General features: G+C 41.9%; 2 protein-coding genes and 1 long non-coding RNA gene across 9 annotated transcripts in view; 1 reads left to right on the top strand and 2 right to left on the bottom strand.

Annotated features, from left to right (window-relative positions):
* Positions 1-14093, top strand: part of SLC1A1 (solute carrier family 1 member 1) — a 74381-nt gene extending 60288 nt beyond the window's left edge. Inside the window, exons 9-12 of the mRNA XM_048850514.2 lie at positions 3251-3373; positions 3960-4154; positions 4900-5034; positions 12018-14093. Of these exons, the coding sequence (XP_048706471.1) occupies positions 3251-3373; positions 3960-4154; positions 4900-5034; positions 12018-12264 (700 nt within the window). The 3' untranslated portion in view covers positions 12265-14093. The remainder of the gene's footprint in view (positions 1-3250; positions 3374-3959; positions 4155-4899; positions 5035-12017) is intronic.
* The window catches only part of SPATA6L (spermatogenesis associated 6 like), a 202599-nt gene that overhangs the window by 127197 nt on the left and 47803 nt on the right, over positions 1-27599 (bottom strand). Inside the window, exon 13 of one of the 7 annotated variants that reach the window (XM_048850517.2) lies at positions 403-2474. The exons of the other annotated variants lie outside the window; for them this stretch is intronic. The gene's annotated coding sequence lies outside the window, so the exon portion shown is untranslated. Of the gene's footprint in view, positions 1-402; positions 2475-27599 lie in introns of those variants that run through there. 7 annotated transcript variants of the gene reach the window in all.
* Positions 1-27599, bottom strand: part of LOC142072208 (uncharacterized) — a 630664-nt gene that overhangs the window by 46051 nt on the left and 557014 nt on the right. The window lies entirely within an intron of this gene.

A 27599-nucleotide genomic window follows, 5' to 3' on the forward strand; every position in this document is an offset into this window, starting at 1 on the left:
CGGGAAGTTCTGCAGAGAGCTGTGCTCTAGCTGCCATGGGGAAAGGCAAAGGGCAGCACATTCTCTGCAACTCTAAACAGAAGGGAGAGAGTTTTATGACCAGATTCACAGAAGTGAGGGTGGTAATGTATGTAATGGGCATTAGGTAGCAGGGGTGAGGGAAAGGTCCCTGTTCTTCCTTCTCCCATCTTTAGGCAGCTAAATGCCTAGCTCCCGTTTACGATGTAGGAGAGCAAGGTAGTTGTCCCTCCCCATCCTCATTACTACATTTTCCCCTAGACCCAGCCTGGGTTTTTATTATTAATCTCTTCCATTTTGACCTCCTTTCTTGTTCTTCTCTGTCTTTATATTTTGGCCTCCTCTTTCTCTGCAGCTTTCTGTTCTGAATTTTCTGCAACCATCTTTTCTTTTTTTTCCTATGCCTCTCTTTTTGGATTTTATCCATATGTGATGCAGAACACCCTCAACTTCCATTGCGTTCGCCCTTTATCCTTTGTCCCTGTCTTTTACACTCCTTTCACTCCATCCTCTTTTTCCCTCTCCTGTCTCCAGCTCCAATCTCCTATCTCATATCTTCCCAGATTTTTCTTCTGTCCTTCCACTTTTTAATGTGTTCCTCAATCACTCCATAGTGTCTCTTTCTCTCTCTCTATTCCACTCCCCTAAATCCCAATATAATTTCTCTCAGATCCCCAAATGTCTTCATGTGTTTCTGAACCCCATTATGTGTCACTCTCAGATTGATTGTAGTGCATCTCACCCCCAATGTCTCTCCTTCAAGTCCGCCAAGGGTATGTTGCTCCCAGCGTCTCCCATGCCCAAACCCTAATTGGTTCGAATGTCTCCCTCCTCCCAATGTCTCCCTCCCTCCCTGCCTTCCCCAGTATCTCTCTACTCAAGTGTGTACTTCTCCATCTCACTGAATGGGGACACTTTATCAGCCTAAAGAAAGAGGAATTGACCTAAAATGCACCATGAGCAGGCCAGAGGAACCAGGGCCCAAAGAAAAGCTGGGGAGGAGAGGACAGGGGACTAAGTGGTGTCCCTGTAATCTACTCCTTCTCTTCCTTTAAAAAGCAAGGAACTGCTTAAATCTTGGTGTTTATCTGTGTTCTTGGGCAACAGGCTTCTATCTCAGGAAGAACTCTATTTCCCAGGACTTCCCTTCTCGCTGCTGATAAGCATTTTTTTTTACTGTAAAAATTTTAATCAACTGAGAGAGGAAGTTTTATGAAAATAAATTTTCATAAATAGTAAAGCAAGATATGACTAAATTACTGGGATGAGTGCTGAGATGAGCACAAACATATTTACTTGGGATAATTCTGTTTAATTACTGATTCTAACAATACCTAAGAATACAATTTTCAAAAGTGCCTAAAGTCAGTTGGGAGTGAAGCCCTAAGTCACTTAGGCCCTACAGAAAATTTTACCTTTAGTAACTTTTTGTAAAAGAGATCTCAACGCCAGCACATAACATTCTTTCCATTCTCCCTTTATTCACTTGTTGTGTTGGATCTAAAATATCTTTCTGCACATCATCATAAAGAACTTGATTTCTTTTTGGTTAAACACATGGTTCAGACTTTTTAGAGACAACCATTCTGTCCAAATTTGGCTTAAATGGTTAGATATATACTATAGTTTTGTTTTTCACACTTACGGTTTTACCAGCTCCCTAAAATTCTGCTTTCATTTGAGCTGTTGCCAATTATGTCCTATTTATAGGCCGATGATAATTATACTTGCTTTTACCAGAATGGTGAAAAAGTTCCTTTTTCCAATATTAGCCCCCAGAATCTCTCAACACTTCCATTCTGCTTGCTGGACCAAGCACTCACATTACAGATGAAAAACTACAAAGTCCAATAGTGTAAAACAGATCTCTCTTCCTACAGTCTGATAACTTGCCCATTTTATGTGCCACTGTAAATTTTTGTTCTGTAGGTAGCTATTGCCGTGATAATTGCCTGATTCTGGCAAAACAGGTGGTCTCAGACTTTCTCAATATCTTTATCAGCTGCTATGAGATCATTAAATGGTGTTGCAAACACACTCATGCTCCCAAGAACATCCTGTGACGGTACTATAGGAGTTCCAAGATTGTACATGCCACATATATGGTGTATGCCTTTTCCAGGTTCTGACGATTCCTATCTATGACAAATTGCTGTTGCTGTGATGGCATGTGACCTTGGATTGCAGGAAGTATTTCACAGACCTTTCATAAACATTTCACTTCAAATATACTTAACATAAGCTATATACCTTCAGCCTCAATGCCCATAAAGGAGCTACAGCATATACATTCATGAACTCCATGTTCAAATTAACAGATGTGTGCTAGGCAAGTATAGTAATTAACTCACCCAGGGCCAAATTCTTCCGTCAGATACATGCCCACAAGTCCAATTAACTTCAGCAAGAGTTGCTCACATACATCTGAGGGGAGAATTTTGTTGTTCTTCTCCTATCTATACAAATAAAAGTGAGCTAAGTAACAGTGTTAAATGATAATCCTTCAGGATCTAACAACATTCAGTACTGTAGGGCCCATATACGTCTCATTTACACCAGTGTAAATCAGGAATAACTCAATTGAATTTAATCGAGATTTACACTAATTTAACAGAGTAGAATTTGAACCAAATTTACATATGCAATTTCCCACAGTACAAAAATGGGATTTTGAGATGGATGGAATCAAAGCCATTATGAAAACCGATCTGTAAACCAAATTTCCCTTTAACCCCAATCAGAAAATATTTCCAAAAGGTGATATAATACTTTTTAATAACGCTAACCCATTTTTTAGCTCTAGCCTCTAGTCTTAGTTATAAGAATATTTTGGACTTTCATTTTTTTCAGCACTGCCAACATTTTTTTCAACACAGAAGAACAGGTTCTGTTTAAATATTCTCATTTATTTTATTTGTTTTAACATCTTCAGTTTGACTTTGGTCCTAATATATTAATTAGTTCAACTGATTTCATATTGTACATTGAAAACAGAGACATATAATGCCTCCCCACAAAAAAATTTGTTCAGGAGAAGTGCATCTGTCCAAAAATTATTAACATAAATTTGGGCATAATTTGCCCTGGAATACATGCATGTAATCATCACTGAAGTGAATCTGAGTTGCACACAGGTATCTGAGGGCAGAATTGGACACTGGTTAACACCTCCTCATTAAGACCATGAGATCAGATAGATCTAAGTATATGAACAGACTGTTTTCTTTTGCAGACTTGCAATCCATTCCGTTGTAGTTCTGCCACTGATCTACTTAATAACAGTAAGGAAAAACCCTTTTCGGTTTGCCATAGGGATGGCTCAGGCACTTCTGACAGCCCTCATGGTCTCCTCCAGGTAATCAAAACCATTTTTTTCTCCTCTAGCGTTAATATACTTTGTAATCATCATCTCTTTAGTTTATGTGTTGCTCTGATTTTATTGATGCCTGTGTTTCTCATCCTGATGTCACATGAACCATTCATTGTAAATCCATTGGGTGTAAACCTAGAGTAAGTATTACTCTTATAATTATTATATATATAGCACCCAAAAGTGTGCCGTTGGCTAGAATGGAGTTATCCTGGATTTATACCAATGCTTTTGAGATTAGTGTCTAGCCTCTTGAGTGTAAGTCCAGGAAATAGTGCTGTAAATTATTTCATTGCTCACAAAATATCTGAAGCTAAATTGTTTCATTGCTTTATTGTGTTAAGGATAGTTAAAACTTTCAGTTATTGTTCCAGGAACGAGAAGAGATGGGAATTACCATTTCATTCCGAAGGACAAACTGCACTATCGTTGTACGTGCACAACTCTCCTGCGCACCCCAGGGCAGAATTTGACGGCAGTTGGGCTTTTTTAAAAAAAAGCACATCAGATTAATAAAAGAACAGGTATTCTAGTAGTGTGCTGCTTATTTGTTTGTTTATTTATGACCCAGTTCAGCAACTTTGCCTGTCACCTTTCGCTGTGCAGAAGAAAAAAACCATGTCGACAAAAGGATTACCAGATTTGTTTTACCAGTCGGAGCTACAATCAACATGGATGGAACAGCACTCTATGAAGCCGTGGCAGCTGTGTTTATTGCACAGCTTAATGACTTAGATTTGGATGTTGGCAAAATAATTACCATTAGGTGAGGGTGATACCATAACATGAATTGTGTTGTTATTTTTGTTACTGAATTGTGGATTTAATTCAGGCACCCTAATGGAATCTTGCTGATTTCACTTCTGTCATTCACACCACTAAGCAATAAGGCTCAATTTTTCACTTCTTCCACAAACCCTCAGTAAATAAGCCTTGCACAGAGGACCTATGTAGAAATTTGGGGTGGGGAATGAGGTAGCAGGGCATGGGGCCACAGTGTCTGGAAGCTGTAGTTACAGTAACAGCTGAGGCTTGCAGTACATGCCCAACCTGGACATTTTGTCCAGTGGATCTGCATATTTTGCAATCCCATTGGCCATGCCCCCCACCCCTCCCAAGTTCCTCCTCAGTACTGCTGTTTAGACCGCTCCAAAGCATGCTGGGGGGTATATGTACTTGCCCTGTGCAGCAGAACCATGGCAGCTCCATAACCTGCCCACCTTGTTTGCCTGCCCAAGGACAGGCCAGGATCTACCCCTAAATGTGATCAGCCACTATGTCAACAACAATGCTGATAAAAACATCTGCAAATGACAGAAACCCACTGGGGCCCTGGATCCCACATGCCTCTATGCAGGTATAACTCCAAGTGAAGTATGGGATTGTCATGAAGAAGGATTTGTAAAAATTAGTTTTATATTTCCATGAACACACAATTCTGAATGTAGCAGAGAAATCCATTCAGGAGGACATTTTCAAACTGTCTTTTTATTGATTTGTCTGGAATTAAGTGTCACAGCGACTGCAGCCAGCATCGGAGCTGCAGGGGTCCCCCAGGCTGGACTAGTCACCATGGTGGTTGTGCTGAGTGCAGTTGGGCTACCTGCTGAAGATGTTACCCTTATCATAGCAGTTGACTGGCTTCTGTAAGTTTAATATATTCAGCATTTACTTATTTCAGTAATGTACTTTATACATGGTGCATGAACATCTATGACTGGACTTTTAACCCTGAATTTATTTCTCCTTCTAACTGGGCTGTTCAATAATATATGTTTAAAAATTAACTAGAAAAAAAGTTTGTTAGAGATAACACTGCCACACATCTGATCTGTAATACAATTATATAAAGAATTACCTGTTTTGATTAACAAGGATACAATCTTATCAGATCTGGGCCCTTTTTATTATTCTTTTATGTGAAGATGACATACAAGGCCAGATTTTGATAAAAACAAGGTCCAAGACCTGTACACACTATACATACAAAAATACTCACACCAATTACTACAACTGCATATATACTTCCTGCTTATGCTTAAATACCTGTTTATACAACCATGTGCCCTGATTCACCAATGCAGTTATGGTAACTGCATATACAGAGTACACAAGAAAATGGCCTCAGTTCATGAAAATCTAACTGAAAATATACAGACTACAAAATGTAACTAAGAAAAGAACTGTAAGCAAAAATATCCTTTTCAATCAGAGGTATTTGTAAAATAATGGTATGGTAGTTGCATAATTTATTTGCAGTAATCAGGTGCAAGCCACAAACATAACATTCCAGCTAATTTTCACAAAGCAAACAGTTTACTTCTGTGATTTTTGTTTTGTTTTAGAGGGGAAAAGTTCTAAGCATGTGTCCAGTGTGCAGTCGCACAGGGCTTCTGCAGTGGCAAGTTCTTTTCTGCATGAGCTGCTCTCCACTCTGAAAGATCAACATGGACATGCCCCCCCCCCACTGCCCTCCCACCTTGATTCCCCCTTTCCAGTTCATCAAAACTTTCCTGATCCTGTTAAGCCATTTTTCCAGAGGAGAGATAAAGATCTCCTGGGGGCTTGTCATGTGCCTTTTCCACTGATTCTAGAGGTTTGTTTATTCACAGACCTCTCTCCAGGAAGAAAGGTCTCAAAAGTTTTGGTCTTGCCCACTTGGTTATTTTGGGGTACCCCTAATGGCCCCAGGTGCTGGACTGATGGAGGAGAAAATATCCTCTGATTAAGGACGAGACACCCAAGCCCCAGGGAAGCAACATAATGAGGTACTGGAGTAGGAGACTGGAGTATGATCCTGGGTCCTGACTGTGATGGATGTACAGTGTTACTTGGAGCAGAGCAGCCGCTCTGTGCCTCAGTTTCCCTATCTGTCATATGGAGATAGTGGTGCTACCCACTTTGCAAGAGGCTTAAAGACCTATAGGTGCAAAGTTTGACTATTACTCTTAAAAAAAGAAAACCATGGCAGGAAAAATCTCTGATCTGTGAGCCATCCACTTTGTACAGCCATCCGTTCCTCCTGTGTGTCATGGTCAGACAGCTGATGGCTGTCAGAGTTACAACAGGATGAGCATTTCTATTCCTGTATTCCCAAAACAGACAGACAAAGTCTCTCCAGGGTCTTATTCACTGTCAGCTGCCTTAATGTTGCCCGAGACTCTCTGAAGTTGTATATCAGTATCTGCAAAGTGGGCTAACAGATGGGGGAACAGTGAAATCCCCTCCATAAGGCCTTGTCTAGACTAGGAAAGTAGTATAATTTAAAAACACAACTTAGCTCATGTTTTTATACACAATCTATGTCCTAGTCTAGACATAGGCATACAAGTGAGGAAGAACCACTGATGGTCTATGCCATCTTCATTGAGCCACAGAAAACAAATGAACAGGGCAGTCCGATTGTAATTTGGTTTTTTTATTATGTACGTTTCTGAAGTGTCAGGGTCACATTAAATTAAATGTAGACATACAAAGCTCCCCTCAATGAACAAAACTCTCATCCCCTCACCAATTGACTGATGCCATTTCCTTGTTGATGTATCTCCTAGACCTCCCAACAGGGGACGCTCTTTCTTAGAGGAAGGTTTATCAAAAAGTACAAGTCTCACACATTTTCAAAAGGTCACAGGACTCCATTTCAGCCTGGCCTCTGAAGAAGTGAATTCCACAGTTAAGGGCCCACCAACTAAGAACATTGACTCCCCCACATGATAGAACCTGGTCTCTGTCATCTTCAGTGCTTGCCATAGAGGGGTATGGAGAGAGTGGCAGGTTCTTGGATAATAAGAGCCCTAGCCTATTTAGGGTTTTACTGATAAGGTCCAGAACAATGAAACGGATCTAGTATTAAGCAAGTAGCTCGTATAGCATGTGGAGCATAGAATGGATATGCTCGTGTCAGCGTAGCAGGCAAGCCATTGCATGTTGAACCAGCTGTAGCTTCTGGATGGCCTTCAGGGTCAGTCCAAGGTGTACAGCATGTTGAAATCATCAAGTCTTGTGATGATAAAATTATGGGCCCCTGTGGCTGTGTCTTCATTCAAAAGGTAAGTGCAAAGTCTCCTAGCCAGATGAAGATGTAAAACCAGCACTTCTGGTTACTGCTGTTTGGGTGTTCATAAGCAACAACAAGTCAAAAAGGGCTTTGTGGTCAGGCACCGCCTTGACAATTTGAGAACAAATGCCTTCTCTTGTGTGAGTGTGAGATATCTCCTGCTAGATTCACAAGGCTATGAACACCAACTCTGTCCTTTGTGGACTGATCTTGGGGTGATGCAATGTTCTTTCTTTTCCCCAAATGTCCCAAGAAGGGAGCAGAATCTCCAGGAAGTGACCAAGTAACGGAATCTATTAATCTGAGTGACAACAGCTCTGAATCAGAAACGGAAGAGTGGATGAGGGAGGCTGTGGCATCCTCTTCCTCTTACCTGATGACTCATGGCCATCTCTTTATCCTCTCTCCCTGATGGCTGTAGATTCGGTGTGGGAGTTTAGTCAGTGTCATGAGGATACTCATGCAGTGTCAAAATGATCAGTAAAGCTCAGTCATATACCATGCTATTGAGTTTCAGTGCCTTGATTTTAAAAGCTCCAAGGAACTTGGCACATAATTGAAACTTTTGGTGACTGATCTTCTCCAGAAGAGACAACAAGGAAGACTCAAGGGCCAGAAAACACTGAGGTTAAGATATGTCTGAACTCTTTCTGAGAACAGTGTAGAATGTTCCATCGTCTCATTGTCTCACGTTGGGTGGTGCTCTTGGTGCCAGATATTGGGACTTTCTCAATAAATGCAAACAAACAAAGTCAAATCTTCCTGCGGACAGCTCTAATCTAATGACAAAACAAATGCCACTCTTGGGGAACTGGAGGACACAAGAACCACTGCTAGGTAACTTGGATTTTCCCAGTTTTCATATAGGTAAAAGACAACTGCATCGACTAGGCTGTGACTGTGGGCTCTCTGCCCACCAGAATAGATGGTGTATAGATAAATAGATTGGATGGCCTTCAGGGTCAGTCCAAGGTACAGCATGTTGAAATCATCAAGTCTTGTGATGATAAAATTATGGGCCCCTGTGGCTGTGTCCTCATTCAAAAGGTAAGTGCAAAGTCTCCTAGCCAGATGAAGATGTAAAACCAGCACTTCTGGTTACTGCTGTTTTGTGCAACAGGCTCAAAGGGAAGCACTGGGAAGCAATACTGTTTAGCTCTTTAGCCCTTTCATCATTTTTGGCTTCCAAGCAGCCATGCTGATATTTTCCTTGGAAGTTCTGATCCAGTACTTTTAGGGGGTGAAAGCAGTTTCTTCCACCTCTACCTGCAGTTAGGGACCACCTTTCTTTTTTATCTCAATATGGCAATTCATCAAGTCAGACTGATGTTACTCAGAAATTATAGGGAAAGGATGCACAGAGTTACAGCATCTCGGCAAGTTTTTGTCTTCGTCATGCTACTCAGTCTTTTCTTTGATATATTGTTCTCTCAGTCTACCCTTTATCTGATGATAGGGACAGATGCATCCAACCCACAATGGGGAGCCAATCTAGGACAACTCACACAACCCACCTTTGTTTACATGAAAAATGTTCGGAAGAGGTCAGAATGCTTTTACCAGAAAACCCTCCTATAGGAAGTGCCATGCCCTTAAATAGAAAGATTTTTCAGTGCTAAAGATGCTCTTTAGATGTCTGTCCATAGCAGTAATGTGACCAGTCCAAACTCAGGAACCATAAAACCTGTATAGTACTACATACCATATATTTCATAGGGCAGATTTTCAAGACCATACCTTCGTACTCTGAAATCCCCTAAAGAAGTTTGTTGTTGCCATAGTTGTTAAACCAGGACCTGTGATTTTCTAGTTAACATCAGCAATGTGAAATTACTTGAAAGGAAGAGACTCTAAAGGAGAGAGCATCATGCACAAGAAAAGATGGGCTGTTCCTAAGGATTCAGTATAATCACAAAAGTGCTTTTAACCTGTGTGCTGATATTTACAGCCAGTTAACTTTACCGCACAGTGCCTGTAAACTGGTAATATTCCACCTCTTTTTAAATTACTGTTGTGTGTCTTATGCAGGTTCTTTCCTCCCTTGAACTTTGGATTCTGAAATCTGACATTTATATGCACATTTATATGAAATTTGATTTCCTAACACTCTTGAGCAACAGTCAGTTTTAGTACAAATAACAGCCACAAAACTGGATCCATCAAGTAAAATCCCTTTATCAGCAAAGCTCTAATGATAATGACTAATGATTGCACCTGCATAGCAGAGAAGAGGCAGCTGCTTCTGCAGTACCTAGCTCTGCAATGAGTCTGTGCCAGACAAAATATTTGTGATTCAATCATCTTAAATAGATCAATTCATTTTTAAAAATGTAATTAACGTCAGGCTGATTTTTCCACTAGTGTGTTCAGATGGGGTTCAGCATGGGTTTACTGCAGGACAGGGCTTGGGGAGCGTTCCTGTGCAGAAGGCAGCCAGAATTTTCCAGGTGTGCTCCCCAAGTGGAGAGTTGCTAGCCAGCTGGCAGCAAAGGGCTGTGTTTCTGAGTGGATTGAGTTAGCAGCCAGGCCTCCCCACACCACCCCACCTGGAAGGATTTACTGCGGGAGCACATGCTATAGGTCACAGCCTCAGCTGGTGTATATCGCATAACTCTACTGACTTTGGTGCTATGCTATCTTACACCAGCTGAGGACCTGAGCCTGTCTTTCAAAAGCTAATGCTCTTCAGTGTGCTCCCCCATTTCCCAGAAGCATTCCACCTACACTATGTTAGCGTAATGCCTTCAGCTACCACTGCTCCTCTCCCTTCCTGCTCCCAGCACAGCTCCACCTCTAGGGATACATCTTCACTGCAGGGTTAACTCAGGCGCTTTGTCATGTGATACATGCTATACAAGAGTATTTAAGTAAAACATTGATACACTTTCCTGGTGTTTGCAATCCCTTTGTATTTGGGAACATTTGAGTGACTTTTTATTTGCAAGAATAAGCACAAAACCACCATGAATAAACATTTGTGCAGGTATTACCACCAGAGGCACTATTGTGGCCATTTTGAAAAGCTTCTTGCCTCCACCCCAGGCACTGGCATCAACATCCCTCAAAGCCTCAGCCATGCAGAGGTTACATAGAAGGAAAGTCTTCAGTCTCCAAGGGCTGGCAGCATGGGGAACAAACAACAGACACACTAGTTTTCACATTGTCTGTCCCAGTTCCATGCCAATTTACATCTGGCCCCAAATTTCAAACTACGCTACATGGCAAAGTATTGTCACTCCTCTGCCAAGTGGTAGCATTATTATTTATTTATTTAGCAAATTTGGGGCCTTTCTGGTCAGTTTCCCATTGGAGGGGAAACCAGTGACCTGGTGTCCAGCTATTTCTTCGTGTAGTTTGTTTTGTGTACACTTCAGACACCTGTTTTTAGACAGAGATAGACAAACAGCACACAGGCAATCCCCTCTTTCTGGAATCTCAGCCAAAATACCAATGCCCACTTCCCAGGGAGCAACTCTGCAATGAAAATTGATTCCAGTTGGAATGATTAAAGCAGAGAGCAAACTCTCCAGCTAGTCGCCACAGCTTCCTTCATAATAAAACAAGCAACAGCATAGCATTCCTTCAAAGACTGGACAGTGCTCACATGAAAAAGAACTTGTAAGTAGAGCTGGGCAAAACATTTTGGAGGAATAGTTTCCCTCCCAAAAAACCACAGTTTTGGCCAACCACAAACTGTGTCAATTCACTAAATAGTACTGACCACTCTCCCCACAAAAAGGCTTTTCAGGACTCTGATACATTGCAGCAGTGGCTTCTCTTATAACTTTTAGCCCGGTTGGTAGGGCACTCACCTGGGATTTGAGAGGCCTGGTTACAACTCCCCCCTTGGCCTGAGGTCACCCAAACTGCAAGATAGTGTCCTGGCCCTTAGATAAAGGCATCTCTCCTGATGAAACTGTTCTTCTGTTTATAAACAGTCATTGGAGCAGGAACTTCAACTTCGGTCTCCCACATTCTAGTAGCATTCTAACCAGGTATAGAGGCATTCTCACTCACTTTCCCTGCCCCACTGCCTTTTCATTGTCAATATGAGAGACAGTGGACTTTTTCAATTTGCCAAAATGTTTCACAATATTTATATGTAGTTTGACCTGAACTGATCTTCTTTTCTTTTCTTTTTTTTGGGGGGGGTTGGGGGAAGGGGCAGGGGTGGAAACAGGACAGAGAATAAAAAAAAAATCACTTATTTGCCTAGCTCTGTTGGTAAAATTACATGTAACATCACCACCCGATAACTTCTGCCATAACAGACATGTAATGTTACTGTTTCTAAAAAATCCCTTTTTAGTACCAATAATTCCATGTTTTTACAAATAATATTGCCTAGAGGAAAGAGTGAAAAAATTCTGCTCTGAGTTCCTACACCAGTGAAAATCCAGAGTAAACCCACTAGAATGACACGAGTATAGCATCTGGCTCAGTGTCTATAGTATAGTTTAATTTTAAACTGATTACTAAAAAATATTTGTATTTAAATAACATACGGTTTCTAAGAAAGCACAATGGAACCAGAAATCCTGGCCTGTCTAACACAACATTTTTACTCCATAGGGACCGGTTCAGAACAATGATAAACGTCCTTGGAGATGCTTTTGGTGCAGGGATTGTGGAGAAGCTCTCCAAAAGAGAACTAGAGCAAATGGATGTCTCGTCTGAAGTCAACATAGTCAATCCTTTTGCCTTGGAAACAACAATACTCGATAATGATGAACCGGAGACCAAGAAATCCTACGTCAATGGAGGTTTTGCCGTAGATAAATCTGACACCATATCATTCACCCAGACATCACAGTTCTGAAGCCTACAGTTCCACTGACACTGAAGGATAATTAAGAAAAAGCTAATAACAAACTTGAGTATATTTAATACACAGACTTCAGTCCCGTCCCCCCCCGCCCCCCACTGTTTGGATTCGCAGCATTTGGTCCCTGTGGACAAGTTGATGAGAAGGCATTAAGACAAGTTGTAAAATATGTCATTTTTTAATCATGTAAGATGGATGAGGCTTTGGAATGCCTGTTTGGAATCATCTAGCTCATAAACTGGATGTTAGAACCAGGCCAGTGAAATGAAGCAAATGTGCTTCTCTCGGGCAAACTGCAGTGTTTCACACCTCTCTTCCATTCTACCACTCAGTGTATGGAATTCTTGTTAATATTTTTGCCTTTCACATTTTTACAAATGACACTGCATATAAAACACCTACTGTAACTTGATAATGTGCCAAATTGTTCATTTCTGCAGCTAGGTTGAACAACACATGGGGCAAACAGTTTTAGAAAGAAAACAGGCCTTAAGGGTTCTGCAATAAGTGTTTTAACGTTTATGAGGTTTTACGTTGCTTTTACTTTAATCATTATGGATGTTGGACGTTCTTGGTCAAGGAAAAGCTTCTAATGTTATGTAGTTGATTTTCCCCGCCCCATGAATTCCACCAGAGAGCAGAACTGAACTCTGCGGATAAAGCAAATTGCTACAGGTTTGCTCTTCTTATACTTGAATAAATTATTGCAAAGTGAAACTCTCTGCCAACTTAGGTCCACTTTGATAGTTTATTAAAACATCTCCATGGGAAGTAGCAAGAAGACAGCTTTGGTATTGTCCATTTTTTATTTTAGCCTAGTATTTCTCAGCTGCAGGGCAGGCGGAGATCAGGAAGATGAAAATAGCTACTCATAGGGTGACTTCCAAATCTTTTCTGTTCGGAAAAAGGACATAATATCAAGTGTAGATGAGGTTGGTTTGTTTGCTCCTTGGTTTAATTTATTGGTTGAGCATGTGTAATTTTGCAGCTGCAAAAGCCCTAGGCCCCACCATTTCAGTGCCAAGCCCTATCTTATCAAAGTATCTGGACTAAGGAACCCATATGTTCTAGTGACTTGTTATACAAAGTGACAACATTACCATAGGCTTCTTCATAAACACATTCCATAATGTCAAGCATTCTATACAATGCTGGATATGATATTTCCATGGTGCAACATCATTCCCCGGAGGAAGGAATCGCTGTTAAGAACAAACTGTTTGCCTTGCACATCTATGTTGTGTCAACCATCTGACTTGCAAGGCAAATTGAAATTTATACCCAAGAGTCTCTTTTTCTTAAATAAGCTTATAGTAAACATAAAATTGCATTTACATGCTGTCAAAAATATTCAGGTTCCTGGATTGTTAGATAGTAAATTCAATCCTACCCTTTTGTAGTTACGTAAACCGGGAAATGTGCCAAAGAAAACTGAGAAGAAAATAATCCTTACGGTAGGTTTTGATAAATTGCACCTTAAATTAAATCAGCGAGACATAATCCTGTATGTATTTAAAATAAACATTGTAAACTACGACACAGTGTGACTCTAAAGTAAAAATACTGATATGTTTATACAAAATAAAGGAGTGTACAAATTAAGTAAATCAATGCTTTACCGTGTGCAGAACTAGTATATAAAATCTTCATTTGTACAGCTTTGTTAACAGAAGAAAAAACCCCACCAGTTTCCACAGTTGTCTATTGTGTGCTTTGTTTTTTTGTTTTTTTTTTTATTTTAAAGTCTTTTTAGTAACCAGCTTCTTATAAGGCACTATGGATACTGTTCCCATTGTGATCTAAATAAATATTTATTTATTTCATTCTTTCTCTATCCTACCATCCTCTCTTCATCCCTTTGTGGAATTCTGTATTTCTCCTGTTATGGCAGGAAAAAACAGATGAACTGCTAATACACTACTAAATCGCTTTTGCTGATGACACATTTGTAGTTTTACTATGTGTGGATTGCCCTTTTCAGTAAGGAAAGCAGACTGCTCCCTCAGGGGCCAATCTTAAGACAGCAAGCAAAGCCTTTACCTACAGAGGGACTAGGGGAAAGGATCCTCCTATCCAACACATGCTTTAGCACTAAGGATCCCGTGCAGCCAACCTGCAACTGATACTGCTAGGTATGAGAAGCTGCAGCACCAGACAATCTACCCATATTCTGAAGATATTGTTAAGTCCAGGGATGCCTGTCCTCGTGTAATTTTGGCCACACAGCTTCTTAGTATGTGAACCACCAAGTGTGAGTCAAGCGCTTGCCTTCTCCCCTCACATTATCCTGCAGAGATTTCACAGCAGAAATCATTTCCCTTGCGTGCTGGTGTGGATTCCTCCTTCCAGGATTCTCCACAGATCTGGCCCCCCACACAAGAGGAACAGAATGTTACTGCTGCCTTAGGCCCTTATGCAGCTTCGCAAGCAACCTCAGGATTGGACCCAACATTCTTTAAGTGGCACACATGGTTTTAGCCATGCTGTTTCCACTGAAATCAGTGGGAGTCACGTGTTCAAAATCATGCACAACTCTTAAAACCCTTCAGGCTGGATTGTCCAAATTTAGTGACACTAGAGGTCTCAATGGAAACCTTTCTAGGAACAAGGGACTGCACCTAGTTAGCATATATGATACATTTATGTAAATTTTAGAAGATAAAAATGAAGCCACACAAACATGACATGTGCTATTTGCCTATACCTGTATCTTCCTTGAGAAGAACAGAAATCGCTTGTTGTTTAAGTGCACCAGCAAAAAACCCCAAACTAACAGCTTTATCCTTCCTCTGGGTTACAGGGGTTCAGGCCACACTGGACCACCAGATTGCACCTGGACACCCTTCCTTTAGAACGCTCTCTGTGTGTGTGCACATGGGTGCATGTACGCACACCACCAATGCCTAACCAGTTCTGCTGAGGGGAAGGGGCCATGTTCCTAATGTTACTTTGTAAAGGCTAATGCTAGCTCTACCATGGAGCAGTGGTTCTCTGTCCCTCCTGCATTGCAGCTGGTACCTGAGCAGGTATGCAAAGGGGTGGTCTGGCTTAGGGATGTAAATATGAGTTTAAAAAGTTAACCAGTTAAACAATTAAAATTATATCGTTTAACCGGTTAAGCATTAACTGTTGTCGCTCTGGTGGTAGGCCAGCGCAGAGGGGCAGGGACTGGGAACCCGCTGAGGTTGGGGCCACTCCAGCCTGGCACAGCCAGGACAACTCCAGCCCACCGGCGTGGCCAGGGCTGGGGTCCCGCCGGCCCACCCAACGGGGGCCACTCCAGCCCGGCGGGGTCCTGGCCATGGTCCTGCTGGCTGGCCCAGTGTGGCCAGCCATAGGGGTTAATGGTTAAGGTCCGGTTAACAGTAAGCCTCATGCTTACCGGCTAACCTTCTACATCCCTAGTCTGGATGTGGAGTAGAGGGGAGAAAACCTCTTGGCACTCTCCCTCCATGTGCACCTGTGAAGGGCCAACCACAATTAGCATGGAAAGTGGAGTGATAACCTAGAGAGCGTTGAGTTAGTAAACACAGTATTACTGCAAAATTTCTACAGCCTGGCCATCATTATCACCACTTTCAACAACATCAAAATGGTGCCTATGCATGCTTTGTTTTATTTTAATAATAGAAAGAAAATACAAATATATTTTAAATAATAAAGAAAGAAGAATGGTGGCTATTATGGCTTTTCCTATAACCAATTCCTGGCCCCACTGAAGTCAAAGGAATAACTCCCACCAGCTTCCCTGCAACCCAGCAATTACCATCTAAAGAACCATATTTTGCCCTCCATTTTCACACAGAAGTTCCCATTGAAACTGAGTTGTGCCTAAAAGCAGGTCAGAATGTGACCCAGAGGAATTTCCTCATCCCATTTAGCCTTGACAACTAAAAGGAAGTGGCAAATACCATTCTAAACAAAGCCTTTTTCTCTCTTCTAAGCCTGCTTCTTCTCTCATCTCCACCACTTTTACTCCTACATTGCCAGTGCCGTACGGTGGTGTAAGTCAGGAGGAAAATCAGGTCCACAGACTTTCACACAGTAACACACACAATCTGTGCACTGCTTCTGCCTGAGAATACGTCTCCAGGGTACACAGAGAAGGGTGGCAGAGGGAGAAGCACAGTGGAACTAGAGCATAGAGCATTTCAGTCTAATCCTAAATTGTAAGTGTATCACCACATAACTAGTTGTGGTCTCCCTCTGTATCAAGCACTTGATTTGTTACTGTAGTTACGACATGCTGAGAGCAATTATTAAATGAAAAGAGAAAGTCAGAGTAACTCTGTCCAGTCTCTTTTTCTTAGCAAACAGGTGTCATTCTTTAAATTATGCTCCCACTTACAGCGGGTAAATCCATGGCAATTTCATTATGATGGCGGAAAAGGTTTTACTGTTACTGTCTATTATTTGTATTAAGGTTGCACCTAGGAACCCCAGTCAAAGATCTGGGCCCAGCACCTTACAGATGAATACTTTAAACTCCACCCACGTCATCGCTTCAGTTGATAGCATGGACTTTGAGCATTTTACAACTCTCCGTTCCGCTTGCTCATTGTTTTCTTTCTGCAATAGCAGGGATTGTTTCCCCACCTGTAGTTGTAGTATATTAACTAGAAGTAAAACTAGGGTTCTCTTTCTGAGCTTGGAGTGCTAACAGGGCCGTCCCTAGGAGGGTGTGGGGCCCAGGGCAGAAGTGATGGATCCATCTCTTCCAGGACCAACTGTGCCTGCCAATCGCACCTGCCTGCAGGGCCCCCCAAAGCACAGGGCCCGGAGCGGTCGCCCCGATTTGCCCCACCCAAGGGACGGCTCTGAGTGCTAAGAATACAAAAGTCACAAAATGGCATCCTACATCCTTAAAAAAAAAGGATTTGTCATGCAAGGAAAACCATGATGATTTGTTACAATTTACTAAGCACCAGGGGACGGATTCCTAAAAAGTATAGGCACTTGTGGATGGCTTGATCCTGAAATCCTCTCTCGTGTGAGTAACAGTAACAGGGTTAGGCCACTGGTCTTTATAAAATGAAAAGGCAGCAGCTCAGAGCGACACATCTGCAGTCAGATGCGTAAACTAGTTATCCTACATATGTGTTATTGTGGTCTCTAATGTGATTCAGCAGGACCAGAGGGCAGCAAGAGAGCGATAGATGGGAGGTATATAAGCCCCAGGATGATCAGGGCCTTATTCCCTGTTGACTGAGGATAGGATACGATAGGTTAATTGGAGCACTTGGAGCCAATTAAGGCCCTGCCAGAGACCTATTTAAAAAAAACCTGCCTCAGTCACTACCGGAGCCATCGATGCCCAAGAATAGGGGCAAGGGGCAGCTCCCTGACCATCACACCAAGGAAAACCTCGGGCACCACCACAGTGGCGTTGGCCATTTGCCACACTAGGCACATCACCTATAAAAAGCCATCAACCTACATGGCTCACACAGGACAGGAATAATAGCCATGCTATCGGCCACAGCAACCCGCAGGGGACAAACCGCCCAAGGGCCCGATCCTGCATTTCTTGTGCAGCCCAAACAATAATTGAAGTGGGCAAATGGTGGATTGGGCTCTGACAATTCCTAGTGTTCTGAACTTAGGCATGAGAATCCTGAAAGCAGTGTTGAGATCAGTGGTTGAGGAGTCATTTCAACAGCAGCTTTAGTTTTCTGCTGTCACCAAATGGCTCATACAGTGAGTGGCAAATGAGCTAGAAAGCAATGGTGGTATTCATTAGATGAAACTCTGAGCAACCCACACAGGCGAGAAAGAGTTAGGGCAGATCCCCAGCTGGGGTAAATGTTCATAGGATCTGCCCCTAGTCTCCACACATTATCCATAATGTAACGGTGGGGACAGTACATCCTTAGGAAAGACGAGCCAGATGAATTATTCATTGACACACAGCCACTTTTTACACAGCACTTGAAGGTAGTAAGTCTCATCTTCAAAGAGCTTGCAGCGAATACTCTTGTAAAGGATTTTACTTGGCACCCAGCCTATGCTCTTGCTGCTTGACAATTACTTAGGACTTAATCTATAGATCCTTCCTCTGCCAAGTATTCTAGGAGTGGGGTCATGGCTGCTGAAGGAAAGGAAACACTGACAGCTTGGAGGCACTTGTGCCAATCTGGGACCTGAACTCCTGTAGAATTAATTGACCAAGAAAGCCATTTGGGAAAAGCTCTCTCATCAAGGCAACTCCAGTTTGAGCAAAACCTCTTATGTATACTAACAGAGGGTTTTGGTTTCCCATCTAGCTTTTGGGGCAAGCAGCAAAACTCTGTAGAACCTAGATCTCCAAGGCACTATCTGTTGGCATTTCAGAGATCAGGAATCAAGTGTGGGTTGCTGTCCAGTCTATGCACGATACAGAAAAAGAATAAGAATGGACAAGTGCAGGAATGGGAACATAGGGAAACAGAGGTGCTACGTTGTGGGGTGAGGAATGTATCAGGCCGGTATACAGAGCCTGCTCCAGTTCAAAAGCTGCCTGTTTGGAGCATGTTGGATACATTTAAGCAAATCAGCGTTCCTGGGGTGCACACTTCAATGTCCATGCTCAATGTTCAGTGCTTTTCCAGCTCATGTTTGAGCTAAGAAAACAAATGAGGGGACAGACTTGCTTTGGGAAACACAGGACCCCAGTTTTTCTCTCACTTACAAGAGTGAGAATGAGGAGTGTCCCCTCTGCCGTCAGTGGAGGTATACCAGTATAAAGCCGTGCGTAAGCAAACCCAGGCCTAGGGCGTTTTCTTCTGGGCCTACTGCTAGGAAAGCAGCGCATATTAATGCAATCCTAACCCACACACACCCAGTAGAAGTACCATTAATAAACACTTTCTTTTGTATTAACGTTTTTGTGGCAGACCATCTCCCCCTCCCTCATTGTCCAACTGCCTTCTCAGTAGCAGGTATGTGTATATACAGCCAATTTTTTTTTAATCAGATGATGATCAGAATAAAATGTCAAGGGACTGCCAAGGTAATTCCTTGTCTTTGTTGCCAACATTTTGTGTTGTCTGTTCCACTACAGAAGGGTGTTAGACAAAACCGAAGCAGGACAGCAAGGGAAACCAGACATGGACTTTCATTTACCCCAAAAACATAAGCAAATCCTTTATCCCAAATGCAATGACTGTGTTTTTTTGGAGACTACAGGCTTTCAACTATAACAGAAAGTCCCAGGAACACTGTTACAAGGTATTCCAAGTAATAAAAAGTAGATGTGATAAACATCTTCTATTTATCTCTTGGCATTACGATTTGTGATCAATAAACCATGAAACCGTAATGTCACCCACCACAATACTCAAAGACAAATCCAGGAGAGTAGAGAGTAACCCAGTTCAAATTAGAACATTTGAAAACATATGGTCAGATGCTTAGCTGCTGCACATTGGCACAGCCAAATATTTGGCCCTTAAAAGATACCAGAAAACGTCACTTGCTTTCTTCAACAGCAAAAAAGAAATGTAGGCTACTAGCCCTGGAGTCAGATAAGACAGCGTAAGGCTTGATATGACAGCAAGTTACAGCCTAACAGTTCTGTAACATGACATAGAATATCAGGGTTGGAAGGGACCTCAGGAGGTCATCTAGTCCAACCCCCTGCTCAAAGCAGGACCAATCCCCAATTTTTGCCACAGAATCCTAAATGGCCCCCTCAAGGATTGAGCTCACAATGCTGGGTTTAGCAGGCCAATGTTCGAACCACTGAGCTATCCCTCCCCCCATTATGTAGAAAGAGTAGTTCAACAATACTAGTGACGTCTGTTGGCCTGTTTGCGTCTTAAAATGTGTGCTTGTGGCGATGGGAAATTCAATACAGGTTTATAAACTTGTTTAGTTACAGTGTGAGAATGACAAAGTGTGGAAAACTGTACAATAGTTACTGGAAAAATTATGCAGTGTAAACATTTACCGTAATACACTGTAAATCTGACTTTATCATACATTATTTTTCCATTTTTTATTTGAAGGCACTAGTTTTGTACACAGTATTTTGAACCATTTCTAAGGAACTAAGAGTTCATTTGCACTGTTAGTTATGATGTTCGAGGAAGCAATAAAACAACATGAACCTGGTACAGTGAACATTAGGCATATATGAAATATTTAATCTTTCTTGCAGCAGGCAGAGGAAATAGCTTTGCTCTCCAAATTTAATAGCGTTGCTGCTTTAATTCATCCTTGAGAACGAACCATAAAACAAATCTACAGTTTCACATGCAGGATTCAGACACAATGCAGCCAGAAAAGTAATACTTGGATACTCTTTTAGTCTAAGATGATTTACTTAGAGCCTTGGTCATAGTTTACTTTTTAAAAATGAGGAAGGGGGCATACAAAGGGCCATAGAATCATAGAACTGGAAATGACCTTGAGAGGTCAGCTAGTCCAGTCCCCTGCACTCAAGGCAGGACTATGTATTATCTAGACCATCCCTGACAGGTGTTTGTCCAACCTGCTTTTAAAAATCCCCAATGATGGAGATTCCACAACCTTCCTAGGCAATTTATTCCAGTGCTTAACCATCCTCACAGTTGGGAAGTTTTTCCTAATTGTGACAAAGCTCTGTCCTTGCCTCCATGGGTCCCGTGTTTCCTGGCAGATTTTTGCTAGCCTCAGAGGCTCACTGTGACCCTCCACATAACCCTTCTCTCTCTGGAGACAAGGGTCAAGTCTACTGAGCCATTTTCATCAGAAGCCAGCGAGGGATGTGAGGAGAAGTTATCCTTCCTTGCACAGTCTCTGTTGTCTCCCAGTCTCAGTGATTAATCAAGGGGCAAAGGTGGGGGGGAGCCTGGGCCCACCCTCTACTCCAGGCTCCAGGCCAGGGACCCTAATAGTATAAGCTCTGGTAGCTGACCTTTTAGAAACATGACATGTACAATTCCCTGGGCTACTTCCCCCACAGCAGCCCTCATTTCCTCAAGCTCCACTTCACCCTTACCTCAGGGCCTCCTTCCTTGTGCCTGATATGGTGTGTACTACTCAGCCTCTCCAACAGCGCAACTTCCTCCCACAGCTCCTGACATGCACACCCACCTGACTAACTGGGAGGCTTTTAACTAGTTTCAGCCAGCCCCTGATTGGCTTCAGGTATCCCAATCAACCCAGCCTTCTCCCTGCCTTCTGGAAAGTTCTTAATTGACCCCAGGTGTCTTAATTGACCTGAAGAAGCTGCCATTTCACTTATCCTGGTACCAGGGATTTGTTTAGCCTGGAGCTAATATATTTATCTCCCACTACTTTTCTATAGCCATATGGCCTTGCCCCGTCACATAATGTACAACCTAAACCACCCTTGTTGAAATTTAAGCCCATTGCTTCTTGTCCTATCCTCAGAGGTTAAGAAGAACAATTTTTCTCCCTCCTCCTTGTAATAACCTTTTATGTACTTGAAAACTGTTATTATGTCCCCCCCCCTCAGTCTTCTCTTCTCCAGATGAAACAACGCCAATTTTTTTAATCTTCCCTCATAGGTCATGTTTTCTAGACCTTTAATCATTTTTGTTGCTCTTCTCTGAATTCTTTCCAATTTGTCCACATCTTTCCTGAAATGTGGACACAATACTCCAGTTGAAGCCTAATCAGCGCGAAGTAGAGCAGAAGAATTACTTCTCATGGCTTGCTTACAAGTCTCCTGCTAATACATCCCAGAATGATGTTTGCTTTTTTTGCAACACTGTTACACTGTTGACTCTCATTTAGCTTGTGATCCACTATGACCCCCAGATCCCTTTCCGCAGTACTCCTTCCTAGGCAGTCATTTCCCATTTTGTATGTGTGCAACTGATTGTTCCTTCCTAAATGGAGTACTTTGCATTTGTCCTTATTGAATTTCATCCTATTTACTTCAGACCATTTCTCCAATTTGTCCAGATCATTTTGAATTTTAATCCTATCCCCCAAAGCACTTACAACCCCTCCCAGCTTAGTATCGTTCACAAACTTTATAAGTGTATTTTCTATGCCATTATCTAAATCATTGATGACGATATTGAACAGAACTGGACCCAGAACTGATCCCTGTGGGACCCCACTCATTATGCCCTTCCAGCATGACTGAACCACTGATAACTACTCTCTTGGAATGATTTTCCAACCAGTTATGCACCCACCTTATAGTAGCTCCATCTAGGTTGTATTTCCCTAGTTTGTTTATGAGAAGGTCATGCAAGACAGTACCAAAAGCCTTACTAAAGTCAAGATATACCACATTTACCACTCCCCCACCATCCACAAGGCTTGTTACCCTGTCAAAGAAAGCTATCAGGTTGGTTTGACACAATCTGTTCTTGACAAATCCATGCTGACTGTTACTTATCACCTCATTATCTTCTAGGTGTTTGCAAATTGATTTCTTAATTATTTGCTTCATTATCTTTCCAGGTACAGAAGTTAAGCTGACTGGTCTATAATTCCCCAGGTCATCCTTATTTCCCTTTTTATAGATGGGCACTACATTTGCCCTTTTCCAGTTTTCTGGAATGTCTCCCATCTTCCATGACTTTTCAAAGATAATCGCTAATGGCTCAGATATCTCTTCCTTGAGTATTCCAGGATGCATTTCATCAGGCCCCAGTGATTTGAAGACATCTAACTTGTCTAAGTAATTTTTGACTTGTTCTTTCTCTATTTCAGGCTCTGATCCTACCTCATGTTCACTGGCATTCACTGTGTTAGACGTTCAATCGCCACCAACTTCATGGTGGAAACCGAAACAAAGAAGTCATTAAGCACCTTTGCCATTTCCACCTTTTCTGTTATTGTCTTTAACCCTTTAGAGTTCCTGTTTTTTCAGACTGCATATCAGCATCTGTTTCTATACCCTTTACACAAAGAGATAAGAATTCTTTACAATAGGTCTAATCTGTATCACTGCACCCTGTAAACTGTTCCAGTCCTTTCCTCTTCCAGATATTGCATCCAACTGGAATTTTCATGTTAAATATTCTTAACTGACAGACAGGAGAAAAATATTTGAAATGCTGTGGCAGACTTATTCAGGAAATATGGGAGTGGAGAGAAACGGCTGCTTACTTTTCCTGCTATGTGGGATTTTACTCCTTCCAAGGTTAAGTGACACCACTGATCAAAATGAATTGAAAACTACAGTCCTGTGGCTGTGCACCGTGAAGTATCGAAGTGGAAATAAAGAGTTCTGCCATTGCTTTTCATTTCTATAAATCACGTCCTACAAGGTGCTGATCATGGACAAACATTTAAAGCAGCAATTTTTAAAGAAGATTACTTTGATCTTCTTCCAACTGATCAAACATGAAGTAAAAGTTATGATTCCTTTGAAAGAAAACGTTAGGATATTCCAAGGTCATCTTATTTTATCTTTGCAAAAAGCACCAAAAAGCCAAAACCAAAGTTAATCTGATTCTATTGCTGAAGATAACTTTCTCCCTCTGCCCAAATGAAGTCCTAGGACACCAATGAAGTAGTCAAGTCTTAGCCTGCAAGGTTTATTTAGGAAAGAGTTTTCCCTATTATTTTGTAATGGCCGCTCTTATGACTGAAAGCAGAGGCAGCCAATAACAGGAGAGAGAGAAAGCGCTTGCTAAAACCCGATCTCTTGTAGAGATCCATACAAAGGGGACTAAAGAGGTGCTTGCTCACACTGACTGATTCAGATGGCCAACAACTGAGAATAAACAAAGGAGTATTAATACTGCATAAGCTACAAGCAAACCCAATAGGCTTCAGAGTCGATGAGGTAACATATGGCATAAAAATATCAGTGTCATGGATTTGCCATGTCACACTAGAGATTCAGAGAAGTCCTGTGGCCTGTGCTATGCAGGAAGTCAGACTAGATGATCACAATGGTCCCTTCTGGCCTTAAATCCTATGAATCTATGAGGCTGACGGAATGTACGTTTTCCAGACCATATTAGCACTGGGTTTTATGCCCTTGCCTAGCTGAGGTGGTTTCAATGCTTTTCTTTGGGGTTTTTTTGTTTGAACAGTATCACATTTAAATGCAACTATAATGGGGTTATTTGGGGGATACACCTGCCGTCTGCACATCCCTGGGAATGAATGCATCTCTGCTCTTGGGAGCAGGAAAAGAAAGCAGGTTGCCCAAAAATAACAACTTCATGAACAGAGACTCGGACAGAGCTTTGGTCTCATTCCTGAGAGGAGACACTGTCAGCACATGGAGGTCAGTGGTGATATAAAGGAAGCCCTACAATCTCAGTGAGTTCTGGTGTGACCTACTCTAACAGGTGCCTATGTACATTTGACTGACATGCAACATGCCTGTCATGCAACATGTCAGTACTGTAGCCTCCCTGTGTGATCTGTATTAGCTGTTATAAATTCCTGTCCTCTGCTCCATCTCCTTACTCACTCCCCCATAACTTGCAATGTCTGAAAACCAGCCTCTCGACTATAAGGAGACCCATTCTGTGTGCAAGAGAAATGCAGGGAGAAGAAATCTCCCTTGGTGATGAATATCACCCTCTTTAGAGGGTGTTTTAGTTTTAACCCAAATAACAAGGTCATCTCTGCACCAAGATGGGAAGAATCCATCTTGGGATGCAAGGAGATACATAAATCTGATCTGTGATAAATAATCTCAGAAAATGACAGTTTGGAGACAGTTTTCCTGACTCAGAGAGACAGATAACGATGAAATGGAAGTGAATGGCCTTTGAAATTTGCCTGCTTTAAGAGGAGAGATGAGACAAAATTCCAAACTTTTTTTGCTTCTCATTAGGTGGAGACTTATCTCAGGAGTTCAGCTCCACATGGAATATGGAAACAGCATATCTGAAGTAAGAGCCTAGATCCCTCTGAAAAAGTGAGACTCCAGGAGACTCAGTTAATTATCTTCAGTTGCTGTCACCAGTTTTTCCAAAGTGTGATGAGTGACTGCAGATTACTTCAGGGATGTTGAGAACTGACATATAAAAAAAAACTTTAGGGAATGAGAAACTGCAGTTTCTCAAGCAGGGCAAAATTATGATTGGCCCCTCTCTTTACAATGTCCTTGCAGTACCATAATTCTGAACTATACTTTGTAATTGAATGGCTTCTCAATCATTTTTTTTTAAGGCCACAATTGACTGTCCTTAGAGGAATGTCATCCGATGAAGTATCGCAGGCAGCTGTTTAAATATTGAAAACATGAGCTTGATTCTGCTCTCCATCACTGTTACATAGGTGTGACCCCATTACTCCTGAGTTATACCAGTGTAAGATCAAACACAGACCAACTAACATTTAAAAAATAATCGTTTTGAGTCTTTAGCGACTCCAGCCAAACAATGCCAAGGAACCAAGCATTAACTGGAAACTATTAATGCATATTTCGTAATATGTACAAGGTACCGGCTTGGATTTGCCTTGTTTTAAGCAATATCAATGCAAGGAGTGAAACAGACTGACAGTGTCTTTTAAAAAAGTTATGGCTAAATCCTGTGCAAACAGGCAAGTGGTAAGACGTGACTTCTTTTTTTCTTCTGAACTGTTCGTTTTTCTGTTCCCTAATCCTCCCAGCTTATCCCTATCCAGTTTGTCCTGTCTGGTGTTTATATTGTGAGCTTTCTGGGGCACAGACGGTCTTCCTTGATACTTGTGGTGCACACACCAGCACAACGGAGCCTGATCCTTGATTGGCGTTCCTAGTTATTACTCTAAATAAATAGTAATAACAGCAAGAGTCACATGTTCCTGCAGATGATTCTATATTCAATTACAGTAGAACAAACAACATTGCTATGGCATCTACCCTCATTTAGAAGAAAGAATTAATAGCCCTAATACAACTAACATGCAAATACCTTATCCCTGTACAATAAGTACTAGATCTGGCAAATAACATTTGAACAATTTATTCCAATAATTTTCACATAATTATTCAGATTTCTCTAGCAATCACTCTAGCACGTATTTATATAGACAATGATCACATTGCTTCTGTGCATAGCTAGTCTTAGGTCCGGGGCCTCTAACATACAGTAGTAGAGAATCTAAGTAATTTGCAACAAAACTTACACCCTGCTGTAAACTAGCCTGAAGCATACCTTGACAGGTCAGGTTTATATACACAGTTTTATATGCTCTCAGCCTTCACTACTAGACTGTGAAACAGCTATTTTAGAACACTCTTGAAATATGCTAAGATGAAATAGCCAGCATCTACAGTAGTAAGTCTCAGTATATGTGGTTTATTTTAATACTGGGTATATAAAGCGGTCACACCCTAGTTAATGAGCCACAAGCAATATTCATATTAGGGGTCCAATGGTCTGACAAAGGCAGCCATGGTGACAAAGCCATCACCCCTGAAGAAGAGAAAGCTCAAGGAGGGGGAAAGTCACTGAAGGGTAACCCCAAAAGATTATCCTAATGGTGTAACATCTCTTCCCTAAAGCCCAATAAGGGAAACAGGAAGCACACTGAAGAGCTGGGTCTTCCAGTCTCCTGCCCACAACATTACAGAGTGAGACTTGGGCACTTGCTTACCTGAAGAAACTTCTTTCCTATTTAGCTCTCCTCTGGATCCAAGAGCACACTAGAAGACCAGCTGTGCTTGCTCACTGTTGGGAAATGCCATTTTGGCATCAGGTGAGAGAGGACCCCATGCCAGTGTTGCTAATTTATAACCTCAGATAGCTCCACATGGTGGGAGAAATGTAGTAGTGCAGAGTCCTATTGAGATGAATGGGAAGTTGCAAAAGCCCTGCTTTTGTTTATTTTTCTTTCCTTTGACTTGTCATTTCATGGGTGACTGGTTTTGGTTTCCCTTTATTTCCACCTGATCAGAGAAGACTGGGATATTGTGTCAATAGTGTCACAAAACCAAACATACGCACACACACAAAGCTAATGTGATGGAGGGGATGAAGTTAGAAGCTCAAAGCCATTCTCCTTCCTCAAAGTGAAGCAGATCAGGACAGATGTATTGCAGGCCAGAACTATGCAAGGCACAGAGTTTCTTAGCAAAACACGGATGTGTTGTAAGAGGTAATTCTTTCCTGAACTGCTATAGTGTGGTTCAATTCATTCAGTGATGAATATTTAAATGAAAACACACGATTCTTTTTATGATAGAGCAGAACCGTGACTTGTTTGCATCCTTCCTGCCCCCACTAAGGTGAGTTTGCAACCCCCAATTTCCATGCTATGGGCCAGATCCTCTGCCCTACCAAGATCTCTGTGCAGTCAGCGAAGCAAAGCAAGGATTGTCCTGGTGCGGGGGACTCCGGGACTGGGGGAAGGCTTGCTATGTTGCTCTTACACCAGCCTCTGTTGGTACACACATGCCCACTGCCACACAGGGTGGGCAGGGGGAGAGGAGC

This window comes from Caretta caretta, chromosome 5 (genome assembly GCF_965140235.1).
Source record: "Caretta caretta isolate rCarCar2 chromosome 5, rCarCar1.hap1, whole genome shotgun sequence".
Taxonomy (NCBI): domain Eukaryota; kingdom Metazoa; phylum Chordata; order Testudines; family Cheloniidae; genus Caretta; species Caretta caretta.